At 42.1% G+C, this 21,968-nt stretch overlaps 1 protein-coding gene across 3 annotated transcripts in view; it reads left to right on the top strand.

Annotated features, from left to right (window-relative positions):
- The first annotated feature begins 3,571 nt into the window (after nucleotides 1-3,571).
- Nucleotides 3,572-21,968, top strand: part of Lrig2 (leucine rich repeats and immunoglobulin like domains 2) — a 50,462-nt gene continuing 32,065 nt past the window's right edge. For all 3 annotated transcript variants that reach the window (XM_041638025.1, XM_041638024.1, XM_041638023.1), the window contains exons 1-4: nucleotides 3,572-4,023; nucleotides 16,739-16,804; nucleotides 20,172-20,246; nucleotides 20,466-20,600. In XM_041638025.1, the coding sequence (XP_041493959.1) occupies nucleotides 3,776-4,023; nucleotides 16,739-16,804; nucleotides 20,172-20,246; nucleotides 20,466-20,600 (524 nt within the window). In that variant the 5' untranslated portion in view covers nucleotides 3,572-3,775. The remainder of the gene's footprint in view (nucleotides 4,024-16,738; nucleotides 16,805-20,171; nucleotides 20,247-20,465; nucleotides 20,601-21,968) is intronic.

Below are 21,968 nucleotides of genomic sequence, written 5' to 3'. Positions count from 1 at the left end.
TCACATGAAGGTGAAGGGAGAGAACCTCCTTCCCAAGGATGACCTCTGACCTCTATGCTAAATCATGGCATACACGCCCCCCCCCACATATTGTGTACCCACACATATAATAATTAGTGATTGGAGAAATGGCTTATGGGTTAAGAGAATTGGGTGGTCTTCCAGAGGCTCCAGGTTCAATTCCCAGCACCCATAAGGTGGCTTACAATGAATAGTGTGTTACTCCAGTCCTGGGGATTTGATGCCCTCTTCTGGTCTCTGTGGGTACTGCATGCACATGGTGCACAGATGTGCAGGCAAAACATCCATATACATAAAAAGAAATACTTTTTTTTTTTTGGTTTTTAGAGATAGGGTTTCTTTGTGTAGCCTTGGTTGTCCTCGAACTAGCTCTGTAGACCAGGCTGGCCTTGAGCTCCAAGAGATCCGCCTGCTTCTGCCTCCCAAGTAAAATTTAAATAAATTCCAGACCAAAAAGTCATATACATAACTATAACTATTTTGGAAGAAAATTATCAGAGAATATTTTTTTCACTTTGGAGTAGATGTAAGTAATTATAGATATTAAAAGTTATTAACCATAAAAGAATAAGAAATTTGACTATATTAAAATAAAATTGTGAGGTGTGATGGTGTATGCCTGTAACCCAAGCACTCTGGAGACTGAAGCTGAATGGCCTTGAGTTCAAGGCCACTTTGGACCTCATAGTGAGACCCCTATGTTAACAAATAAAATCGTGGTTGATGGGGAGGAGAGATGGCTCCGTAGTTAGGAACACTGACTGCTCTTGCAGAAGACCTAGATTGGATCTCAGGCACCCTCACTGCAGCTCACAACCTCTGTGACTCTAGGGGATCCCATGGCCTCTTCCCTCCTTGTCAGGCACTTCGTGCATGTGTACACAGACATGCCTGCTGACAAAACACCATACACACTGAAGAAACAATCAGGGTGGGAGAGATGGCTTAGCTGGTGTTCCTGTTCTAGAAGACCCTGAGAGGCCAGGAGAGGGCACTGGAGTCCCTGGAACTGGGTTTCAAACCGTCTAGTGTCTGTGCTAGGAACTATGTGCTTTTAACCACGGAGCCGCCTCTCCTGCTCCCACAGTTTTACATTTTGATAAAGTCCGATATCTGGATCAGTTTTCTGGCCTCACATTTTGCTTCAATAATAAAAGAGAAACCTCCAGAGACAGAAGCTGAAGGTAAACGTGAAGTGCCCTCTGAGGGGAAGTGGGCAGGGAACCAGTGATGTTCATGGCCCAAATTGTGCCCAATTTATGAAAAGTCATAATTATCTGTGACTGGAATATGGACACGATGGTGAGGGGATACAGGAAATCAAGAGATAGTTAGGCTGGGGGCTGACGGCAAATACACGTTAGACAAAGAATGTAGACCTTGACAGTAGAGGTGAAATGGAGCCGTTAACACAAACATTCTTCCTATTTTCCAAAATAGTCCATGTTTATTAGCAAATAATAAGAGAAACACAAATAATAAAAGCCATTTGACAATCCCAAATCCTCTTATGTGGAGAGCCATCCAGTGATGGCCTCCAGGAGGAGAGGAGAAGGGCTCAACAAAAGCAGCAGAGGAGCAGGGTGTGCTGGTGGACACCTATAATCCCAGCATTCAGAAGGCCGAGGCAGGAGGGTGGAGGCAGTTTAGACTACATAGCAAATTCATGGCTAGCCTGGTCTACATGGTAAGACTCTTATCTCAAAAATCCAAAAACAAGCCAGGCATAGTAGTGCATGCCTTTAATCCCAGAACCTGGGGAGCAGAGGCACGGGGATCTCTGTGAGTTCCAAGGACAACCTGGTCTACACAGTGAGATCCAAGACAGCTAGAGCTACATAGTGAGACACTGTCTCAAAACAAAACACAAAGGCCAACAACAAAAAGGGGAAGGTGAAGGGATGGAGATGTTTTAAATATAATTTAAAACAAATCTGCTGGGTATGATGGTCCATCCATCTAATTCCAGCACTGGGGGAGGCTGGGCAGATTTCTGTGAGTTCAAGACCAGTTTGGTCTACATAGTGAGTTATAGGACAGTTAGGGCTGTTTAAAGAAAGAAAAGAAAAAAATAAAGATGTATTTTTAAATAATTAATTTTAATCTGGGCGGTGGTGGCACAAGCCTTTAATCCCAGCACTCGGGAGGCAGAGGCAGGCGGATCTCTGTTGAGTTCGAGGCCAGCCTGGTCTACAAGAGCTAGTTCCAGGACGGGCTCCAAAGCTACAGAGAAACCCTGTCTCCAAAGACCAAAAAAATGGTAAGATTTTAGGGCTGGGATGTAGCTCAGTGGTAGAGCACTTGACCAATGGGCACGAGGCTCTGGGTTTGGGCCGTAATGCCTCTAAATACATAGAATTCCGAATTTCTGAGCAGGAGCACTGGATCAGCGTTGCCACAGTATTTTTAACTAGACATGGATCTTTTGCTTGTGTGTGCGTGCGTGCGTGTGGTGTGTGTGTTGCTTAAGTGCCACAGTATGCATGTGGAGGTCAGACCACAGTGACTTCCAGAAGTAGTTGTCCTCTTCTGTCATGTGGGGTCTGGGGATCCAACTCAAGTCGATATGTTTGGTGGCAAGGTTGTTACCGCTGGGCCATCTCACCCGCCCTGTTTTTCTCCTCCTCCTCTTTTAAACAAAGTGTAACTGTACATGAGGCTGAGCAGGGACTTGGGCTCACCCTGCTTCAACCTCAAGTGCTGGGGCTGCAGATGCGCTGGTCCACGCCTGGCTTGCAAGCAGTCTTTGAGAAGTATAAACACACTACATGTCAGTAAGTCTTATTACTATTTTTCAGTCTTATTCACTTCGTAGGCAACACGCGGCTGAGAGGCACAGGTAGCTAGAATCCGCTGCAGGATGACTTCCTCTCAGCCTTCACTTTGCTGATTGCTCAAAAACCACGAACAGAAACCAGAAAACCCCCTCCCCGCAAACAACCCTTTATCTATTTGCCCCGCTTGCTTTTCTGAAGATGGACAATGGTCTCCCAAACCGAGGAAAGATTTTTTTTTCCTTAGAGACATTTACGGAACTCCTGGCTACAGCAGAAGCTGGAGGTGTACAGATGTCTGCACATCGTCTCTGCCACCAGGACCATGAAGTCGCTCCACAGAGAGCCTGCAGTGCGCCGGGAGTACCAGCTGCTGCCCTCTTTCGGGGTAGCACATGCCGCAGAGGCCGCCGTGTTTGGGCTCCGGAGGCCGACATGGTCAAAGCTAGGAGGGCAGCCCTTTGCCATTCCCTTCTGCAGTCTACAGAAAAGGTCCTTTTCCACTGCTACAACACGTCAACCGCAGTGAAGACGCGGAGGAGCGAACGTCGTTCTATTTTAAGGACCCAGTGCGTCCCCAAGCGGAGGCTTAGCGGCTGAACTGCAGAGAAAGCGCGGAAAAGGAGGCAGGGCCGCTTTAAGTCACGCCTTCTAAGGGGCGGGGATATCTCAGGCCTCGCCCCCTGTGGACTCCATTTCCGACGCAACCTAGTCGTGCGGCTCCGATTGGCTGGTTTCTGAGCGTGAGGACGTCGCGTCGCGGGGCGGGGCGGACGAGCGGTGTCTGTCAGGGCCTGAGCTCTACGCCCCTGACCGCCGCCCCCCTCCCCCGCGGTCGCGTGGTTGCCACCTCTCGCTTCCCTTGTCGGGGGACAGGTGACGGCCGGGGCTCCGGGTGGCGGCCCAGCCTCCGGGTATCTGTCCGACAGCCGCCTCTCCGAGCCAGCCGCCGTCCTCGAGCGGGTCCCGGCCGCGGGAAGATGGCGGCCGCGCCCCGCGGCGTCTGGGAGCAGCGGCTCCTGGGCTGTGGGTCGGGACCCCTGGCGCTACTGCTCGTCCTTGCGCAGGCGCTGCTGCTGCCGCTGCTGCTGCTGCCCGCTGCCCGGGCAGGCCTGTGCCCGGCACCCTGCGCCTGCCGCCTTCCCCTGCTGGACTGCAGCCGCAGGAGGCTGCCCGCGCCCGGCTGGAGGGCACTGTCAGGCCCGCTGCCTCCCGACACTTCCAGCCTGTGAGTAGAGGGCCCGAGGGGCGCGGTCTCGGTCGCCAACCCGGGTTCTGAAGGCAATTGCCCTGCGGAGATTGTGAACTTGGAGTGTTAGCTTTGCCGGGACTCGTGGGAAGTTTGGGACTAAGATCGGGGGCCCCGGGGAGTTGGTGATGTTCTGGGCTGCAGATGGTTAACGTTGGACTCTGGCATCCTGAGCACAGCGGGTGCTCTGGGTGGCCTTGGGCCGGCTCCAAGCGTGAAGCCCTCTTTGGGCTGCATCATTTTTGTGTTCCAGTTTGACTGGTCCTTGGGCGGGCACGTGATGCAAACACGATCTCTCCCAAAAGACACACGAGCTCTCTTTTGTCCCCAGGTCTCCCATTGGCTCATTGTGTGCTCCAGGTTGAATACTTGACGGGGTTGAAAAACCTCATCATGCATAAGGAAGGTCATTGCCGACCCCGAATATTTTTGTAAGCCGTCAGTTTAAAGAAGGGAAAGATTTTTTTTTCTTCCCAAATCACGATACTTTGTTTTCACTATATTGCTTTGAGGCAGAGAACCTTCACATCAGATCTCTTTGTTTATATATGAGAGTCCAATACAGTGAGTGGATGAGTAGATTCAGGAGTCCGACTCCATATCCTGACAAACTTGTATTAGCTAGTGGCACCTGGAGCGCTCATTGGTCTGAGTCAGTAGGTATTAAATACAACGTAGGTATTAAATACTGTAATTACGGGACTTCTTAGCCACCATCATACAGTTATGTATTTTTGCCACTAGCTGAGCGACGTGCTTATTAATTGTCTTCTAGTTACCGCTGAAAAAGAGTTATCACTGAAAATGCTTTGGGGTGTAATTAAAATATGAAGAATGGTTGGGTTGTCATTGAAAATAGAATGCAGGTGGAACATCTGCATTGCAGAGGTTAAGTATAGATTTGCAGTATGACTTATAGGGTAGTATAGAGTGGGAAGAAGCTAACTCGTGTATTCATTGAGAAAGTTAGCAACTGCTACCATAAGCGTAGAATTGGAATATAGTAACACAGCTTCTGCCATCTTATGGTGGTGACAGCTGTAGCTAATTCTAGTTTTGTTGACCCAGAATTTAAGATTCTTATCATGTAGTGTAGTCTGAATTAGCATAGCATCTTCCTTATACAGCAGGTGTCTTTTTTCGAAGAAATTGTTGAGACAACTACCTGATTATGCTAGACTGTTTAAACATAAGTGTGAACACAGTATGACTTAATGTAACTGTCATTGAAATAAATATGGCCTACTTTTGGAGATCCTTCATACAGGCTTGCCGAGCATGCTTGTTTGACATGTGTGAAGGCCGGGGTTTGATCACTAGCACTGAAAAAGAAAATCATTAGTAGGTAAACATTAGAAGTAATGTTACCAGAGATGCAGAATGTCACCAGAGGCTGACATTTAGTTGTTTGTTTTGAGAGGATGCATTCAGGTAGCCCAGGCTGGCCTTCAGCTGTCTGTCCTCTTGCCTGAGTTTACGCAGTGCTGCACCATCATTCCCAGTTTGCAGTCAGAAAATTTAAATGTCCGTAATGAAACTGACATTTTCAGTTGGAGTGGAATGTCTCTGAGAATGATTCTCTTAACAGAAATGGAGTCTTCTTCCATTAGCACAAAAACTCATAAGACTGCTCAGGATAGAATTGTATTAAGTCCAGGCTGAAGCATTCTTCAGCAATTGCTATTAGCTACATAACCATCAGGTATACTTAGGGCTCCTTATGTTATCTTACATTTTTTTTCAGTGCCGGGTATGGAATCTAGGTTTTAGGCATGTTAGACAGCTGTTGTCTTACAGAGCCACACCTCAAGCACAGCTCTGATTTCTTTTTAAATTTATTAGGCATGGTCTTTATGATTATCTGTCTTAGCAATTCTCTAAAATATTTGATTTTTCAAAGTTGGGCACAGAACTTGATGTCGTGTTTTATTTAATTAAGCATATATCCATATTCATAAAGTGAAGGACCAGGTAATATTGTAACTTCTTTTCTTTTTTAAAAATATTTTATTGTATTTTTTTATTGTTTTGTATGTATGACCATGTCTGGAGGTCAGAGGATAACTTGCGGAAGTTGGTTCTCTCCTTCTAACATAGGATCCCAGTGGATCAGACTTTTGCTCTCAAGCTTAATGGCAGATACTCTCATTCTGAGTCAGGTTCTCAGCCTCCCTGACGCTGTGACACTTTAATACAGCTCCTCATGTTGTGATGACCTCAACCATAAAATGACCTTCTTTGCTACTTCATAATTGAAATTTTGCTACTGTTATGAATCATAATATAAATTGTGTTTTTTGATGGTCTTAGGCGAACCCCCGAGAAGGGTCATTTGATTCCCCCCAAAAGAGTTGTGGCCCACAATTTGAGAACTGTTGCTTTGAGCCATCTTACCAACACAAAGGTATAGCCCAGGCTAACCTGGAACTTGTGGTCCTTCTACCTCTGCTTCTGCCTTTTCAGCCTGTCCTACTTGTGTGGATCATCACAACTGGCTGAGCTTTGTATTGTCTCTATAGCTCTCCTTTTTTCAGAGCGCCATATAGTTGGTGCTATGGTTAGAATATGAAGTATCTCCCATAGGCTCACATGGTGAGAACTGGCATTGTTCCCAATCCCTTTCTGTGTCTGCCTGCTTTCTGCTGGTTGGGGTTTTGTTTTGTGTGTGTGTGTTGTTGTTGTTGGGGTTTTGTTTTGTGTGTGTGTGTTGTTGTTTGTTTGTTTGAGACAGGATCTTATTGTATAGTTCTGGCTGGCCTGAAACTCTCTCCAAGGACTAGAACTCACCCAAGTTTACCTGGCTCTGCCTCCCAAGTGTGAGTCACCACCCCTGGGGGGGGGGATTGTAAGGTTTGTTTGTTTAATTACATTTGTTTGTTTATTGAGTGTATTGGATGGGCATGTACATGCTCTGATGCATATGTGGAGGTCGGACAACCTATAGAAGTCAGTTCTCTTCTGCCATGTGGGTCCCAGGTATTGAATTTCAGGTGTCAGCCTTGGCAGCCAGCACTTTTACCTGCTGAGTCATCTTACTGGTCCCCCATTCTGCTTTCATTACAATAACTAAGACTTGTTTCCATTTGTTCCTTTAGAATAGTTGTAAACAGGTTAATTCTTTACTACATAGAGAACATTAGTTTCTGTTGAATAACTCTAGCTAAGTCATTCATCGAGTTTCCATAAACTTACAGTTTCAGCACTGTTCAAAAGTCCAAAGTCATCTGGGCCGTAGTTGCACATGCATTTAATCTCAGCACTCAGAGGGCAGAGCAGATAGTTTCTTGAGTTTGGGGCCAGCCTTGTAGCACAATTAATAAAAACCCAGAGACAGAAATTGTTTAAAACAGCATAACCTGAAGGTTAGAAATGCAAAGCAGCCTGCCGGGTCTCACCTCCACCTCAGTCTGCAATGGTGGTCTTGCCTCCTGGAATCTCAGGATGAGACTGTGAGAGCTATCTCCTCCCATCTTATATTCCTCTCTAGTGCTGGGATTAAAGGCGTGCACCACTACCACCTGTTCTGTGGCAAACTACTGTGGCTACTGGGATTAAAGGTGTGTGTCACCACTGCTTGGACTGTAAGGCTGAGCAGTGCAACTGTTTTACTCTCTGCACTTCAGGCAAACTTTATTTATTAAAATACAAATGAAATATCACTGCACAGCCTGGTCTATAGATTGAGTTCCAGGACAGCCAGAGATACACAGAATCCCTGTCCTGAAAAACAAAAACAAAACAAACAAAAAGTCCAAAGTTTCATCTAAGGCCAAAGAAGTCTTAATTGGGAGCCTCTTGCAAAATCAAAAAACAAGATTCTTACTTCTAATGTATAATGGAATAAGTATTATTCCTAAAGGGGAAATAATACATAACAAAAGAAATCAGACCAAAGGAAGACTGAATCACTTGTCAGGCAGACACCTGACCTTGTAGCTCCATGTCGTATCTGGGACTGTGATAGCATCTTCAGTTCTCCAGTGGGCTTGGGTAGCACCATATTTCCTTAGATACATTGCATAGGAGACATACGGTCTTTCCATTGGGCCTTCTTCATTTGGTGCCTTCACTTTTCCTTGTTGAACTTAACACATTTCTGGCATCACCAGTATCTTAGGTTCTCCATTGCACCTTTGGTTCCCTCTTCACAGATAGATGCATAGCAACCTACTTAGGGTATCCCTGCAGGGGATTTGATCCTTCTATAGTTTTCCTGGCCTGGCTTTCTGGAACCTTGACTCAAGCCTCCAAGACTTCCCACTCTTGCGTTCTGTGTGCTTGTAAAACTAGTACCTACCTACCTAACCCTGTTAGACCACAGCTATAGGGGCTGTTGGGTGTTTGCTTAGCTGAAAATATTTATTTTCTGTGTGACTGTATTCTCAGTTCAGGTATTCTCTTTTCAAATGAATTTCATTTTTACAAGTCGGTGCCTTTGATGAATGGTGTCTTCCACTCAAGGCATCTTTCCTGTTGTCCCTGTGTAAAGTGTGTAATTTTTCCTTAATGGTGCCTTCTCAACAAATATAGCAGATTTGTTTATACTCTTTTCATGGCTTTAAGCAGGTTCGTGTTCTTTTCCTGATTCAACTGCTTATTTTCCATATCCTGTCCACTTTCTGATTTGAATTCTCACTATAAACTTTCCTAAGCATACTAAGAAGTAACTCTGACCCAGTCTGAATGTATGCTGTTTTAAATTTTCTTCCATCAAACTTAGTCAATTATTTTGAATTCAGCCTCACCAAAAATTTCAAAACACAGGCAGAATGCAGCCATGTTCCTTGTCAGAATTTGTAATGTGACTGCTGTCTAGTCTAATTTCCAATAGAGTCCTTGTTCTCTGAAGCTTTATGAGCATAGCCTCTACTGTTTATACTTTTATCAGCATTTTGGTGGTATCAATATGTGGCTCACTAACCTGTGTGTCTTAATGTTCTAGAGCTTCTCTAAACCATAGTTTAGAGAAATTATTTCTCTTTTCTCCTGCAGACCAGTTTTAAGGCCCACAAAACAAGATCAGCATATTGTAACAACAGCTCTACCCACCCCCACCCCCAAGACAGGGTGTCTTTGTGTAGCCCTGGCTGTCCTGGAACTATTTCTGTAGATCAGGCTGCCCTTGAACTCACAGAGATCCTCCTGCCTCTGCCTCCAGAGTGCTGGAATTAAAGGTGTCCACCTCGGCCTGGCTAGCCCCACTTCTTAGTATGAATTTTTTATATTAGTTACTTTTCTTGTTGCTAAGGCCAATTACCTGGTGTGTATCAACTTAAGGGAGGAAGGATTTGTTTTGCCTCATGTTCTGAGAGATGCAGTCTTTTATGGAAAGGAAGACTCCGTGGCAGGAGCACGCAGTGGCTTGCTCATAGCTAGGTGGACCAGAGAGCAGAGCTTTTTGTTGTTTGAGACAAGGCCTTGCTAAGGAGTTCCATGCTGTCCTCAAACTTGTGAGTCTTCAACTTTTGCCTCCTGAGTGCTAAGATCATGCTGTGAACCATCACATTGGACACTAGTATGTCTAATTTTGACTTGTGGCATTCTGTGTCATTATGTTGCTGCTCAAAAGTTTAGAACTTTGAAGCATTTTGGATTTTTTGGTTAGGAATGTTCAACCTGTGTTTTTAAATCCTTCCACTTATATGTATATGCAGTGTTAGTGGAGAACCATTTAGTCAAAATGGTTTTAGAGTGCTAGGACTTTGTGCCTGCTAGGCAAGTCCTCTGAGCTCTGTCTGTAGCCCAAATTGTCATTGCCTCTTAAATGCCAATTTAGGAGATCCGTTTTTACTTAGGTCTTCAAAAATTCCTTTATGCTTTGGAGAACCCACTTAAGTACTAATCAGTGTCCCAAGCATGTTCTGTTTTTATTAAAAATACTTTGTAGGGGCTGGAGAGAAGGCTCAGCAGTTGGAGTCGCTGGCTGCTCTTGCAGAGTAGCATTCAGTTCCCAGCACTCAAGTGGCAGGTGACAACCGTCTGTGACTCTAGTTCTAGGGGATCTGATGCTCTTCCGTTTGTTCACAGGTCCCAAGCTTGCTCCTGATACGTAGATATACATGCAAACAAACACCATGTACACAAAATAAATTAAAAAATAATAAATCACTTTGTATTTCTAGTATACAGCATGCATAAACAAGGGAGTAATCAAGCTCTTAATTTTTATTACTATAATTGCATAGTTTCCTAATGCTTGAAAATACATTTCTCTCAACTTAGTAAATAGGATATGTTTTTATTTTTAATTTGTGTGTGTGTGTGTGTGTATGTATGTGTGTTTGTTTCTGTACAAGTGCCTGGAGGTTGAAGGCATCAGATCTCCAAGAAGCTGGAGTTACAGGGTATCATGAGCTGCCTGATGTTAGTGCTAGGAATTGAACTCAGGTCCTCCTGAAGAGCACTGTGCACCCTTTAAGACATTAGGCTGACCATCTATTCAGCCTAATCTTAGTGTTCTAAAATTTTATGTATTTTACATGTTTTGTTTTTGATTTATTTTTATGAGAGAGGGAGAGAGAGAGTGCAAGATTGTTCTACATTATTTCTTGAGGGAGGGACTCTTAGTAAACCAAGATCTGGTTGTGCTAGCTAGCTTGCTGGGGGAACTCCTGTCTCTGCCTTTGGGGACTGGACTTACAGATGGACCAGCAGACCCAGACAACATTTATGTGGGTTCTGGGGCTCAGAACTCCAGTCTTTAACCTTGCCAAGTACTTTAACTGCTGAGCCATCTTCCCAACTCTGCTTTATTCTTTAAAGTCCTCGCCTAATGAAAAACTGGCATTTAACCAATGGAGAAAGATCATATTAAAAGCTTAGCAAAAATGTTTTAGAGAAGGGCTGTGAATGTGTTCTTATGTTTTCTTTAGTGTGCCAAAGTAAATGACTCAACTTATTTTCTATTACCTCTAGTCATGAAAAACGTTAGGTTGTTCAGTTGATACAAATAAAAAAAAATCAAAAATCAAAGCAACTTAATTTTTCTCAAACCAAATTACTAGCTTTATATTTAGGACAATTCCTAGAAGAATGGAATAGTTTATAAACTTTTTAAAAAGAATGTGTATTCTTTACCCCTGCTTCCAAAAATATTATTAATGTTATATTATTTATATAAAAATATAATTATGTTACTTGTAATATTATTTTATATTACAGTATATAACTTTCTATTATATTATTTGTAAAATAGTGCCAGGATAACAAGTGATGAACAATTTTACAATTAAGTGATAAACAGTTTAATAGCAGAAAGTACACTGTAGAAATAATGGAAAACTAAATACTGTTTCTTTTGGGTTTCTCTTATTTTGTTTGTAATATATTTGTTTCAAAATACTATTTCATCTTACTCATATAACTTAAATCATGGCTAGTTTCATTGGAAAATGTATAGATAATTCTGAACATGCAAGTCTTTCTTTGGGACGCTGTTAAACCTGGTGCTGGGTTAACTGTGTTGCCATTGAAAGACTAGGAGATGAACTTAGTGGGTAAGAGTGCTTGCTGTGAAAGCAAGGTGACCTGAGTTAAAATCTCCAGCACTCATTTAAAAGCTGGGCATGACTGTACATGGCTGTGACATCAGTGTTTTGGGTGGAGACAGGTGGATCCCAGGAGCTGGACAGCCAGCCAGTCTAGTTGAAATGGCGAGCTTCAGGTTCAGGTTCAGGTTTCTTAAAGGGTAAGATGGAGAAATATGGTGAAATGGCTCAGCAATTGAGGTAATTTAAATTCCTCCCACAACATAATAAAAAAATAAACAAAACCTATGTTTGTTATTGAGGAATCACGAGTTATTTTAGTGATGAGAAACCCAGTTGATATATGACTTTGTAATTAGATCTTCACCACATGTTATTTATTTGAATTAAAATAAAAGAGTTTTGGCATGAATATGTGTGTAGACCTGATGTCCTGATGTGCGTCTGTGTGGTACATGAGTGTGGAGGTCAGAGAACAGCTTTGTGGAATCTGTTCTTTCCTTTACCTTGGGTTCCAGGGATCAACTTAGAATTTAGGTTGTCCGGCTTGTGCAGCAAGTGCCTTTACCCACTGAGCCATCTCACCAGCCCTTAAACGAAGACTTTTAAGTGGTAAGATAGCTTTTGTTTTGCTTTTTGAGACAGGGTTTCTCTGTCTCTGTCTGTCTTGGAACTTACTTTGTAGACCAGGCTGGCTTCTAACTCAAAGATCCACCTGTCTCTGCCTCCTGAGTGCTGAGATTAAAGGCGTGCACCTCCACTGCCTGGAAATAGCTTGTTTTTAATGTCTATTTCACATTTAAAAGTTTTGACTTCATAATAATAGTCTCCGAAAAAGACATGAACTCAGTTGATTCTCAGAAATGCTCACAAATAATGGAAAATGTATAGTATAGAATATTATATATATTATATGTGTAGTATAGGATATAATCAACAGCATTGTCCCATTATTTTTAGACTGTTTTGTTGTCTCTCCTTTTGATTTTTGTTTTGTTTTGAGATACAATCTTACTATATGTTGTCCAATTTACAGTCTTCCTGCCTTTGTCTCAGAGTGCTGGGACTGCAGGTGTGTATCACTACACCTAGCCTGTTATTTTTTAAAAGATGTATTTTATTGTTTTAAATTATGTGTGTTTGTGAGTGACTCTCCCTCCTTCAGTCATAGGTTGTCAGTAGCTCCTTTGCTGAGGTTGGGCATGATGTTGGGGGTGCTCCTCCGCATTCGTGCTGGAATTTTGGCTGGTAAGATTTTGTGCAGATAGCACAGCAGTTGCAAGTTAGTGAGTGCAATAGCCATACCATGTCTGGAAGTTAGCTTTTCATAGTTCTCCTCTCTGTCCACTAGCTCTCCTTGGAGATGCTCTCTGAGCCTTGGAGAGCTGTGTGGGAGTGGGGAGGTTGATGGATGGCTCTCTGCAGCTGAGCACTCAGTTACTTAGGCCTTTGACCACTTAGGATGAGTTTGTTTTTAAGCAGGTTTTTTTCATGGAGACATTTGAAGTGGGAAAGTAAAAGTTCTTTAGTCACAGTTAAGAAAAAACACTGTTATTTGTTGAGTAGACGTTTTACAGATGGATCTTTTTTCCTTTTGAAACATAAATGAAGCCACTGTGTAGTTTATATAAATATGTGTTGTATATTTTAACTGGCTCCAGAGAACTCTGTAGGATGGAATTTTCGTAAGTTATTTAACTTCTCTCATCTTGATAGCATGTAGGTTTCGTTTACGATTTTTTTAATACAATAACTTCTTGGTAGATAGTTTTCCAAGATTGTATGATTGTATATGTATAATAGATTCTTAGAAATGGTGTTAATGGGAATATGATATTGGTGTGTACCCTAATATATTGACAAAGTCTTTGATGGGCTATCTTTTTACTGCTATCTTTTTTATAGAGTCAGAGTTCAGAATCAATATATAGATATGGCTTTAATATTTTATTTATTTATTTGGTTTAATGAGACAAATTTCTCGGTGTAGCCCTGGCTGTTTGGAACTCACTCTGTAGACCAGGCTTGTCTCTAACTCATAGAGATCTGCTTGCCTCTGCTCCTGGCTAAGTCCAATGATTCTTGAAAACAAAAAGATTATTGACACAGAAGTGGACATACCTGACTGAGCAGAAGAAAACTCCTGTATCTTTGTGGCTACAGAAATTCTTTGTAGTGCCTTGCAGAGCTTGTGACTTCTCTGGGCATTCTGTAAATAATTTACAGCCTGAGAGCACTGCACAACCACAGTAATGGCACCTCAGGCTTTGGATGATACCGAGCACTTTAATAATTCATGCTGCTTCCCCGTAGCATGAGTGGGAGGGGAATCTACAACTCGGAGCCATAAAGCCTTCACTGAGATGTTTACACTATAAATACAGGAAAGGTTACTGATTGTTAAGTACATTTTGGGGGTAGTTGAAGGGAACAGATGGAGCTTTCATTATAATCATAGCAGTGTCGGGGATGCCTTACCAAACCCTTACTCCTCCTGGTAGTTATTTTCTTATTATGTGTATGTTTGCATATGTGTGAACATATGTATCTGTGCAAGTGTTGGTGCACATGATTGAGGAGGCCCAAGGTTGGTATTGGGAGTGTTTCTTTGAGCAGGTGTCCCTCAACTGAACTCAGAACTCAGCTAGCCAGGTTGTTCTTGGGATCTTGTCTCTGCCTTTTGAGTGCTGGAATTATAGGTGGGCTTCTGGGCCTACATGGCATTTGTGTGGGTATTGGGGATCCAAATCCTGTTCTTTATGCTTGCATGGCAAGCATCTTTTCTAATGAGTCATCTTCCCAGGTTGTTGGTAGTCTAACTCTTGATTGCTCTCCTTCCTACTGGAGAGATGGCTCAGAGGTTAAGAGCACTGGCTGCTCTTCCAAAGGTTCTGAGTTCAATTCCCAGCAACCACATGATGGCTCACAACTTTCTGACTCCAGTTTTAGGGGATCAGGCACTATCACACAGATATACATGCAGGCAAAACACCAATGCACACAAAATGAAAATAAATTGTTAAAATTAGAAATATAGTTTGATGTCGGTACCATCAATTGAAAAATAATAACGATGCTTAGAGTGTAAATAAGTTACACTCTTAAATGAAAGTGGCCAAGATATGCAGGCTTGAATCTAGCTCAAAAACTGCTCTGCTGTGATAGAGACATCATTCAAACCCGCATGCACTTGCCAACTGCCTGTTGCGGCACAGTGAGATAAATTGATCTGTAGTGTTTCTCCAGTGTGTCCCTATTGCTAGACATATAGTAAGTCTCTTGGGCAAACAGCTCGTGTGGACTACATTCTATCCACTGTAACATTGTAAAGACAGGAATCATCCACGTGAATTTTAAAAGGACTGTTCAAAAGTTTAAGCTCAGGATGAACTTTAGTGAAATTTCTACTCTAACTACTTGTCTGAGATGGAAAGAAATTTTGAATAAATAGCTTCTCTACTTTTAGTTGTGTAACTTTGGGTTGACAAGCTATTAGTTTGCATGCTTGGCAAATGTGAGGATTGTAAATATATTTGTCTTGTAGTTTTGTGCTAATTTAGCTAGTTGAACACAGAAGACTGTCCACCACTTAATAAATATTAAGCTAAAACTGTCACCATCATCAACATAATTTGAATGAGATTCATTACCTTTTCCAGAAGCTGAATAGCTCCTTTTAAGAAAACCCAATTCCCTGAAGGATGCAATTAGTTTTGTTTGCTTGCTTTTTGAGATTGGGTCTTGCTATGAGCACAGGTTAGCCTTACATGCTAGTGTTAGCCTTTGTGTATCACCATTGCATATGCAGCTCAGTTCAAGTTTTAGTATAGAAACACTCATTTTGACTTGTGACTTCTACCTTCAGATTGGTTTACAGCTAATCTGGCATTATATAATCACTACAAGAGATAAAGAAACTCATTGTTAAGTGAAGAAAGCAAGGGACCAAATGTCCAATGTGGTCCAGTGAACCAAACGTTCATTATCATCTGTGTATGCATAAAACATTTGGAGGACTGCAATCACACAGTAGTTTCATTTGTTGCTATTGGAAAAAGACAAACTGTTAGGAAGCTGGTGACAAGGATTGAAGACTTTCTATTCTTTTATACTTAACTTTTTTGGGGGTGGGGTGGGGACAGGGTCCCAGTTTCTCACTATGTAGCCTTATAGTCTGGAACTCACAGAGATACAGAAATCTGTCTACTTTTGCCTTCCAAGTGCACTACCACACCCAGCTTGTTTGTTTTTGAGTCAAAATTTTTGTTGTACAGCCCAGGTTGGATTGAGGTTTATGTTCCTCCTACCTCAGCTTTCCAAGTGCTGAGATTGTGGGTATGGATCACCATAGTTGGCTTTTGCTTTTATTATGGAACCATATTAATATATTCTAAATTACTACAAACACATTGAAAATTGAAAAGTATTAAATCTGTTTTGAAATTTGGATGGACTTATTCATAAGCATTTATTTTGGTAATGATGAAATTCAATGCACTTTTTTTTTTCTTTTTGAGACTACTATGTAATTCTGACTGTCCTAGAGTTTACTGTGATACCAGGCAAACCTCACATTGGCTGACCCTCCTACTTCTACCTTCTTAGTGCTGAGAATTACAGACAATTCAGTGCCATGCCCTGTATTCACACTTAGGGGCTGGTGAGGTAGCTCAGAGGTTAAGGACACATACTACTCTTGAAGAGAGGAATCTTGCAAAGGACCATATTAAGTGCCTATAACCCTACCTTCAGTCTGGCCTAAAACTTCTGCCTCTGCCTGAGTAGTCTGCCTCCTGAGTGCTGGGATTAAAGGCATGTACACCTGGCTAAAATGAATCTTTAAAAATTTACCTTTAGTAGGACTTCCAGTATTTCCATTTTAGTTTTGTACTTCCTCCCTTCCTTGAACACATTAGGGAGTGCCTGGATCTTGGTCTCTCTAACACTGATATATCTATATAGCTCACATTTTGTTTTATTTTTTTATTTATTTTTTGGTTTTTTGAGACAGGGTTTCTTTGTGGTTTTGGAGCCTGTCCTAGAACTAGCTCTTGTAGACCAGGCTGGTCTCGAACTCACAGAGATCCGCCTGCCTCTGCCTCCCGAGTGCTGGGATTAAAGGCGTGCGCCACCACCGCCCGGCTTTGTTTTATTTTTATGTGAGGTTCAGCTTCCACCACTAAGCTATGTATATTTGTCTTTTTCAGGGATTTGAGTCATAACCGGTTGTCTAACTGGAACATCAGCTTGGAATCACAAACATTACAAGAAGTGTAAGTTATTTTTATTTATTTACTATTATGATCTTTGAAATAACCCAATTATGAATTTGAGTATTTTTTGGTGTATGTTTGTGTTTTGCCTGTGCTCTTAGACGTGCTTGTGGAGTCCAGAGATGAACATTAGGTGTCTTCCTGAATTGCTTGCCTACCTTTTTATTTAAAATAATGTTTTTATTTATCCTTTGAGAATTTTATATATTTTGACTATAATGGATTAAATAAAAATGCTGCAGGATCCCTGGCAGTTGCATCAGCAAAAATGCTGCAGGTCTCCAAGCAGTGGCAGCAGGCCATATGGCGGCAGGCAGTGGTCCTGAGAGCAGCCAGTCCCAGGCAGGGACGGTGCAGTTCCCTGAGTGGCTGCAGCAGGCCACAAGGAGAGACAAGATAGATGGGCACACCATGAGACCAGGCCGCTGGTCCCAGGCAGGGAGCCCACGTGGTGGTAGGCGAGAGACAAAGACATGGATAGGCACACCATGCAGAGTGAAGTTGGATATTTATTTAGTGGGTTATGGAGGGGAAAGAGAGAAGGGGAGAAGAACAGAGAGGTAGAGAGAGAGAGAGAGAGAGAGAGAGAAGAGAGAGAAGAGAAGAGGAGAAGAGAGAGAGAAGAGAGAAGAGAATGAATTACGTTGGCCATATTCTTTCCCTTCCTCCAAGTCCTCCCAGATCCTCACACATCTCCCCACCCAACTTCATGTTTTTTTCTCTCTCTTTCTTGTTTTTGACTTTGTTCTTCTTTTGAAAACAGGGCTTTTCTGTGTAGCCCTGACTGTCCTGGAATTTACACTGTAGCTCAGGCTGGCCTTGAACTCAGAGATCCTCCCCACCCCTTGCTTCTATCTCCTGAGTGCTGGAACTCAGCTTGTAGATCAGTCTGGCTTTGAATTCACAGAATCCACTTGCTTCTGCACCTAATCAGTACTCTTTCTCTCTCTTAAAAAACAAAGACTAAGCTGGGCGGTGGTGGAGCACGCCTTTAATCCCAGCACTCGGGAGGCAGAGGCAGGCGGATCTCTGTGAGTTCGAGGCCAGCCTGGTCTACAAGAGCTAGTTCCGGGACAGGCACCAAAGCTACAGAGAAACCCTGTCTTGAAAAACCAAAAAAAAAAAAAAAAAAAAAAAAACAAAGACTAAGCAAACAAATAAGCAAGCAAATAAAATCTCTAAACAAACATGGTAATTTGTGTTGGCTAGCTATTTCTGAACATGGAGCCTTCCTTGATGTGGTTGATGTACTCAATATCACTCCACTGAAAACAAACTGATTTTCTCTCCCAGCAGTTACCAATTGTAAACAGCTTTTTATCTTGGAATGGGACTTTGTGTTCACGTTCCCAGGGGGTTTTGTTTGGTTTGAGCTTGTGCAGGTCTTGTGCATGCTGTTGTCTTTGTGAGTTCGTGTGTACATTTGCCCTGTTTTGTGTTAGAAGACAGCTGTTTTCCTGAGGTCACCTGCCACCTCTGACTCTTAGGGTCTTTCTGCCCCCTCTTTTTCATGCATCCCTGAACCTTGATGGGAGGGGTATGAGACAGATATCCCATTTAGGGCTGAGCATTCCAAAGTTTCTTACTCTCTGCACATTGATTACCACCTGCTTCAAGGAGAAGAAGCTTCTCTGATAAGGGTTGAGAGATACATTAATCTTTGGGTATAGCAGTATGTCATTAAGAGTCGTTTTATTGATGTGTTCATTTAACAGAATAGTAGTAGATTTCCCTCTAGGGCCTATGACCTGTCAAGCCTCAGGTTCTCGGCCTCATTCTACCTTAGTTTTTGAAACAGCAGCTCTCGACCTGGACCTCGCTGACTCAGCTAGATTGGCTGGTCATTCATACCAGGGATTTCTACTTCCTCCACCTCCATACTGGGTGTACAGATGTGTACTACTCTATTCAGCTTTACATTGGTGCTAGGGATCTAAATTTGATCCTTATGTTTGGATAGCAAGCACTTTGCTGCCTGAACCATTTCTCCAGTCTGAATGTGGGAATATTTAATCTAGAGATGCGTGAAAAAAATTGAAAGAAGGGCTGGAGTGATGGCTCAGTGGTTAAGACTACTTGCTGTTCTTCCAGAGGACTGAGTTCCATTCCCAACAGCATGTGAGGCAGCTCGCAGCCATGCTACTCTCCTATCACTGAGCTATATCTCCACCCTCCTCCTTTTTAAACATGTTTTTAAAGATTCATTTGTTTATTTATTAAGTATACAGTATTCTTTCTGCATGTGTGCCTGCTTGCCAGAAGAGGGCACCAGATCTCATTCTAGATGGTTGTGAGCCATCGTGTGGTTGTTAGAAATTGAATCAGGACTTCTAGAAGAGCAGCCAGCAGCCAGTACTCTTGACCTCTGAGCCATTTCTCCAGCCCCCCTTTTTAAACATTTTTAAAATTAAAATATAATTACAGCACTTCTTAACTCCCTTAAAAAAAAACAATGTTTTTATTATTTTATGTGAATGGGTATTTGTGCACCTCATGCATGCAGGGTCCACAGAGGCCAGAACAGGAAGTCAGATACCCTGGAACTGGAGTTCAGGGCAGTTGTGAGCTGTCATATGGGTGCTGGAATCAAACCTGGGATTTCTGGTAGAACATCCAATGTTCTTAACAATGAAACCATAACTCTTTGGCCTTTCAACCCCCCTTCTTAAAAAGATGAAATCTTACTACATAGCTTAGACTGGACTAGAATGTACTGTGTGGGCTGGCCTTGGACGTATGCATCCTCTACATCCATCTTCTAAGGTCTAGGATTTCTGGCGTGTGTCATCGTCATATCTGGAACAAGCCTTTGTAATACTGATTTTTGTAGTTGTTGTTGCTATTGCTTTTTGAGACAGGGTCTTTTTGTTATGATCCAGGCTGACTTTGAACTTACATTCTCTTTTCTGTTTTTCCCAAGTAATGGCGTTACAGGTGTGCTAAAAACACATCTAGCATTTAATACTGATTTTAATGGTAAGCCATTTACTATGGAGTAACACATTAAAATTTCTAAGTTCTCAGAGATGGGGAGATGGCTCAGGTTAGTAGAGGACCTGACTTTGATTCCCATCATTCATATTGGGTGACTTACTACCACCTGTAACTTAAGCTTCAGGGGATGCACTGCACTTAATGTGTACAACCCTCTTCTTCTCATGTCATTAGAAATAATAAAAATCTTACATAAAAGAAGAAAAGTTCTAATTTCTCCAAAACCACATTTTATATTAGTCTAACTTACTCTGCATCATAGACTTTTCCGAATTTGGATACACTAACATATTAGCAAAAAAAAAAAAAAAACCAGAATTCAGGAGGTAATTTCTACCATTAAAATTTCAAAACTGTTTTCTCTTTTGCTTAGGAAAATGAATTACAATGAACTAACAGAGATCCCATACTTTGGAGAACCAACACCTAATATTACTCTGCTTTCACTGTAAGTTAAAACTTCATATTTTTTAAATTATGAATTGTATGTTGGTGTGTGTATGTGTTTTGGAGAACCAACACCTCCTATCAATCTGCTGTCACTGGAATATAACAGTACCTGTTATTTGTTTTTAAAAAGTCCATATGTTTTCTTCTAATTGTTTAGTTTCCTTGTGGCCTGAAATGGGTCATTGGCAATAACTTCAGTGTAATCCTTGTTTTATAGAGTCCATAATTTAATACCGGAAATAAATGCAGAAGCACTTCAGCTTTACTCTGCTCTCGAGAGTTTAGACCTCAGTTCCAATATAATAACAGAAATCAAGACGTCTTCATTCCCTCAAATGTCGCTGAAATACCTGTAAGTAAAATAGAGACCTAGAGTTACTGAATTGATTAGAAGGATAATTTATTGAGTAAACTGCAAGGGAACAGTGGGCTGGGCACTGCCTGCTTTCTGGATCCTCTTTAAAGTGCATTTCTGTAATTCTTTGGTTTACCACATTCCCTCAAATGTCTGCTGTTTATTTAATTTTGATATTCATGTGTAAAATAAGCTTAGTTTTGGGCTTTTGGAGTTATTTATTCTTCTACTTCACCCGAAAAGAAAGAGTACTCTTTTGCCAGAAAAAAAATTACTAGGCATTGAGAGCAAAGTTTAGAATTTGTAACATTGATTTGTTTGTTATTGTACATGGGGTGATGTAATATCTTACAGTGAGAGTGTGAAGGTCAGAGGACAACTCTGTGCAACTGTTTTCTGTCTTCCACCTCTGTCTCTCTCCTCCCTCCCTCCCTCCCGCTCGCCCTCCCTCCTGCCTGCCTTCTTCCTTCCTTTGCTTGCTTTTTTTTTCTTTCTTTTGGTTTTTTGAGACAGGGTTTCTCTGTATATCCCTACTGTCCTGGAACTGGCTCTGTAGACCAGTCTGCCCTTGAACTGAAGAGATCCCCCTGCCTCTGCCTCCATAGTGCTGGGATTAAAGGTGTGCGCTAATAGTGCTCAATTTTTTCTTCCATCTTTATTTGTTTCCCGGAGATGGAACTCAGGTTGTTAGGCTTGTTTGGCAAGTGTTTTTATATGCTAGGCCATCTTGTCAGCACAAGATTTAGTTTGAGAGTTTTTCATTTTGGTACTGGGAACCAAATCAGTATCTTGTCACACTAGGCAGTTGCTGTCCCATGAGTTATACCTCCAGTCCTAATCAGCAGTTTTGTAAAAAGTAAACTAGGAATGCTTTGTTATTGTTTGTTAAATAGTAGCTTATCCTGTGTAATGATGTTAGTTAGCTTGCATGCCAGTTTCTAAAGCATGCTCATTCACACTACCTTGTAACATCCTAAATGAAGTAGACCTTTACTTTTCCCCCATTTGTTTTGAGACAGGGTTTCACATTGTTTTCCTGGCTGGCCTGGGACTTATCAGGTAGATCAGGCTGGCCTTAAACTTATAGAGACCCATCTGCCTCTGTCTTATAAGTGCTGGGATTAAGGGTATATACCACCATGTCTCACCTTCCCCATGTTTATCAATATCAGGGCTCAAACCCCCAGGACCTTGCCATATGCACTCCATCTCTGAGCTGTACCTTCAGCCCTAACAGAATTAATTTTGTAGATGTAGGGAGAAAACAATTAAGTAATTTGTGACTAAAATAATAGTTAGGGGCTGAGGAAATTGCTCAGTGGGTACAGATGCTTGGTTCTGCAAACACAAGGTCCTGAGTTCAAA

Source organism: Microtus oregoni, unplaced genomic scaffold, assembly GCF_018167655.1.
Source record: "Microtus oregoni isolate MIOR12 unplaced genomic scaffold, Mior012 000054F_ref0000373, whole genome shotgun sequence".
In the NCBI taxonomy this organism is placed as follows: Eukaryota; Metazoa; Chordata; class Mammalia; order Rodentia; family Cricetidae; genus Microtus; species Microtus oregoni.
The sequence above is the reverse complement of the archived record's forward strand: the minus strand, read 5'-3'. Positions and strand labels throughout refer to the sequence as shown.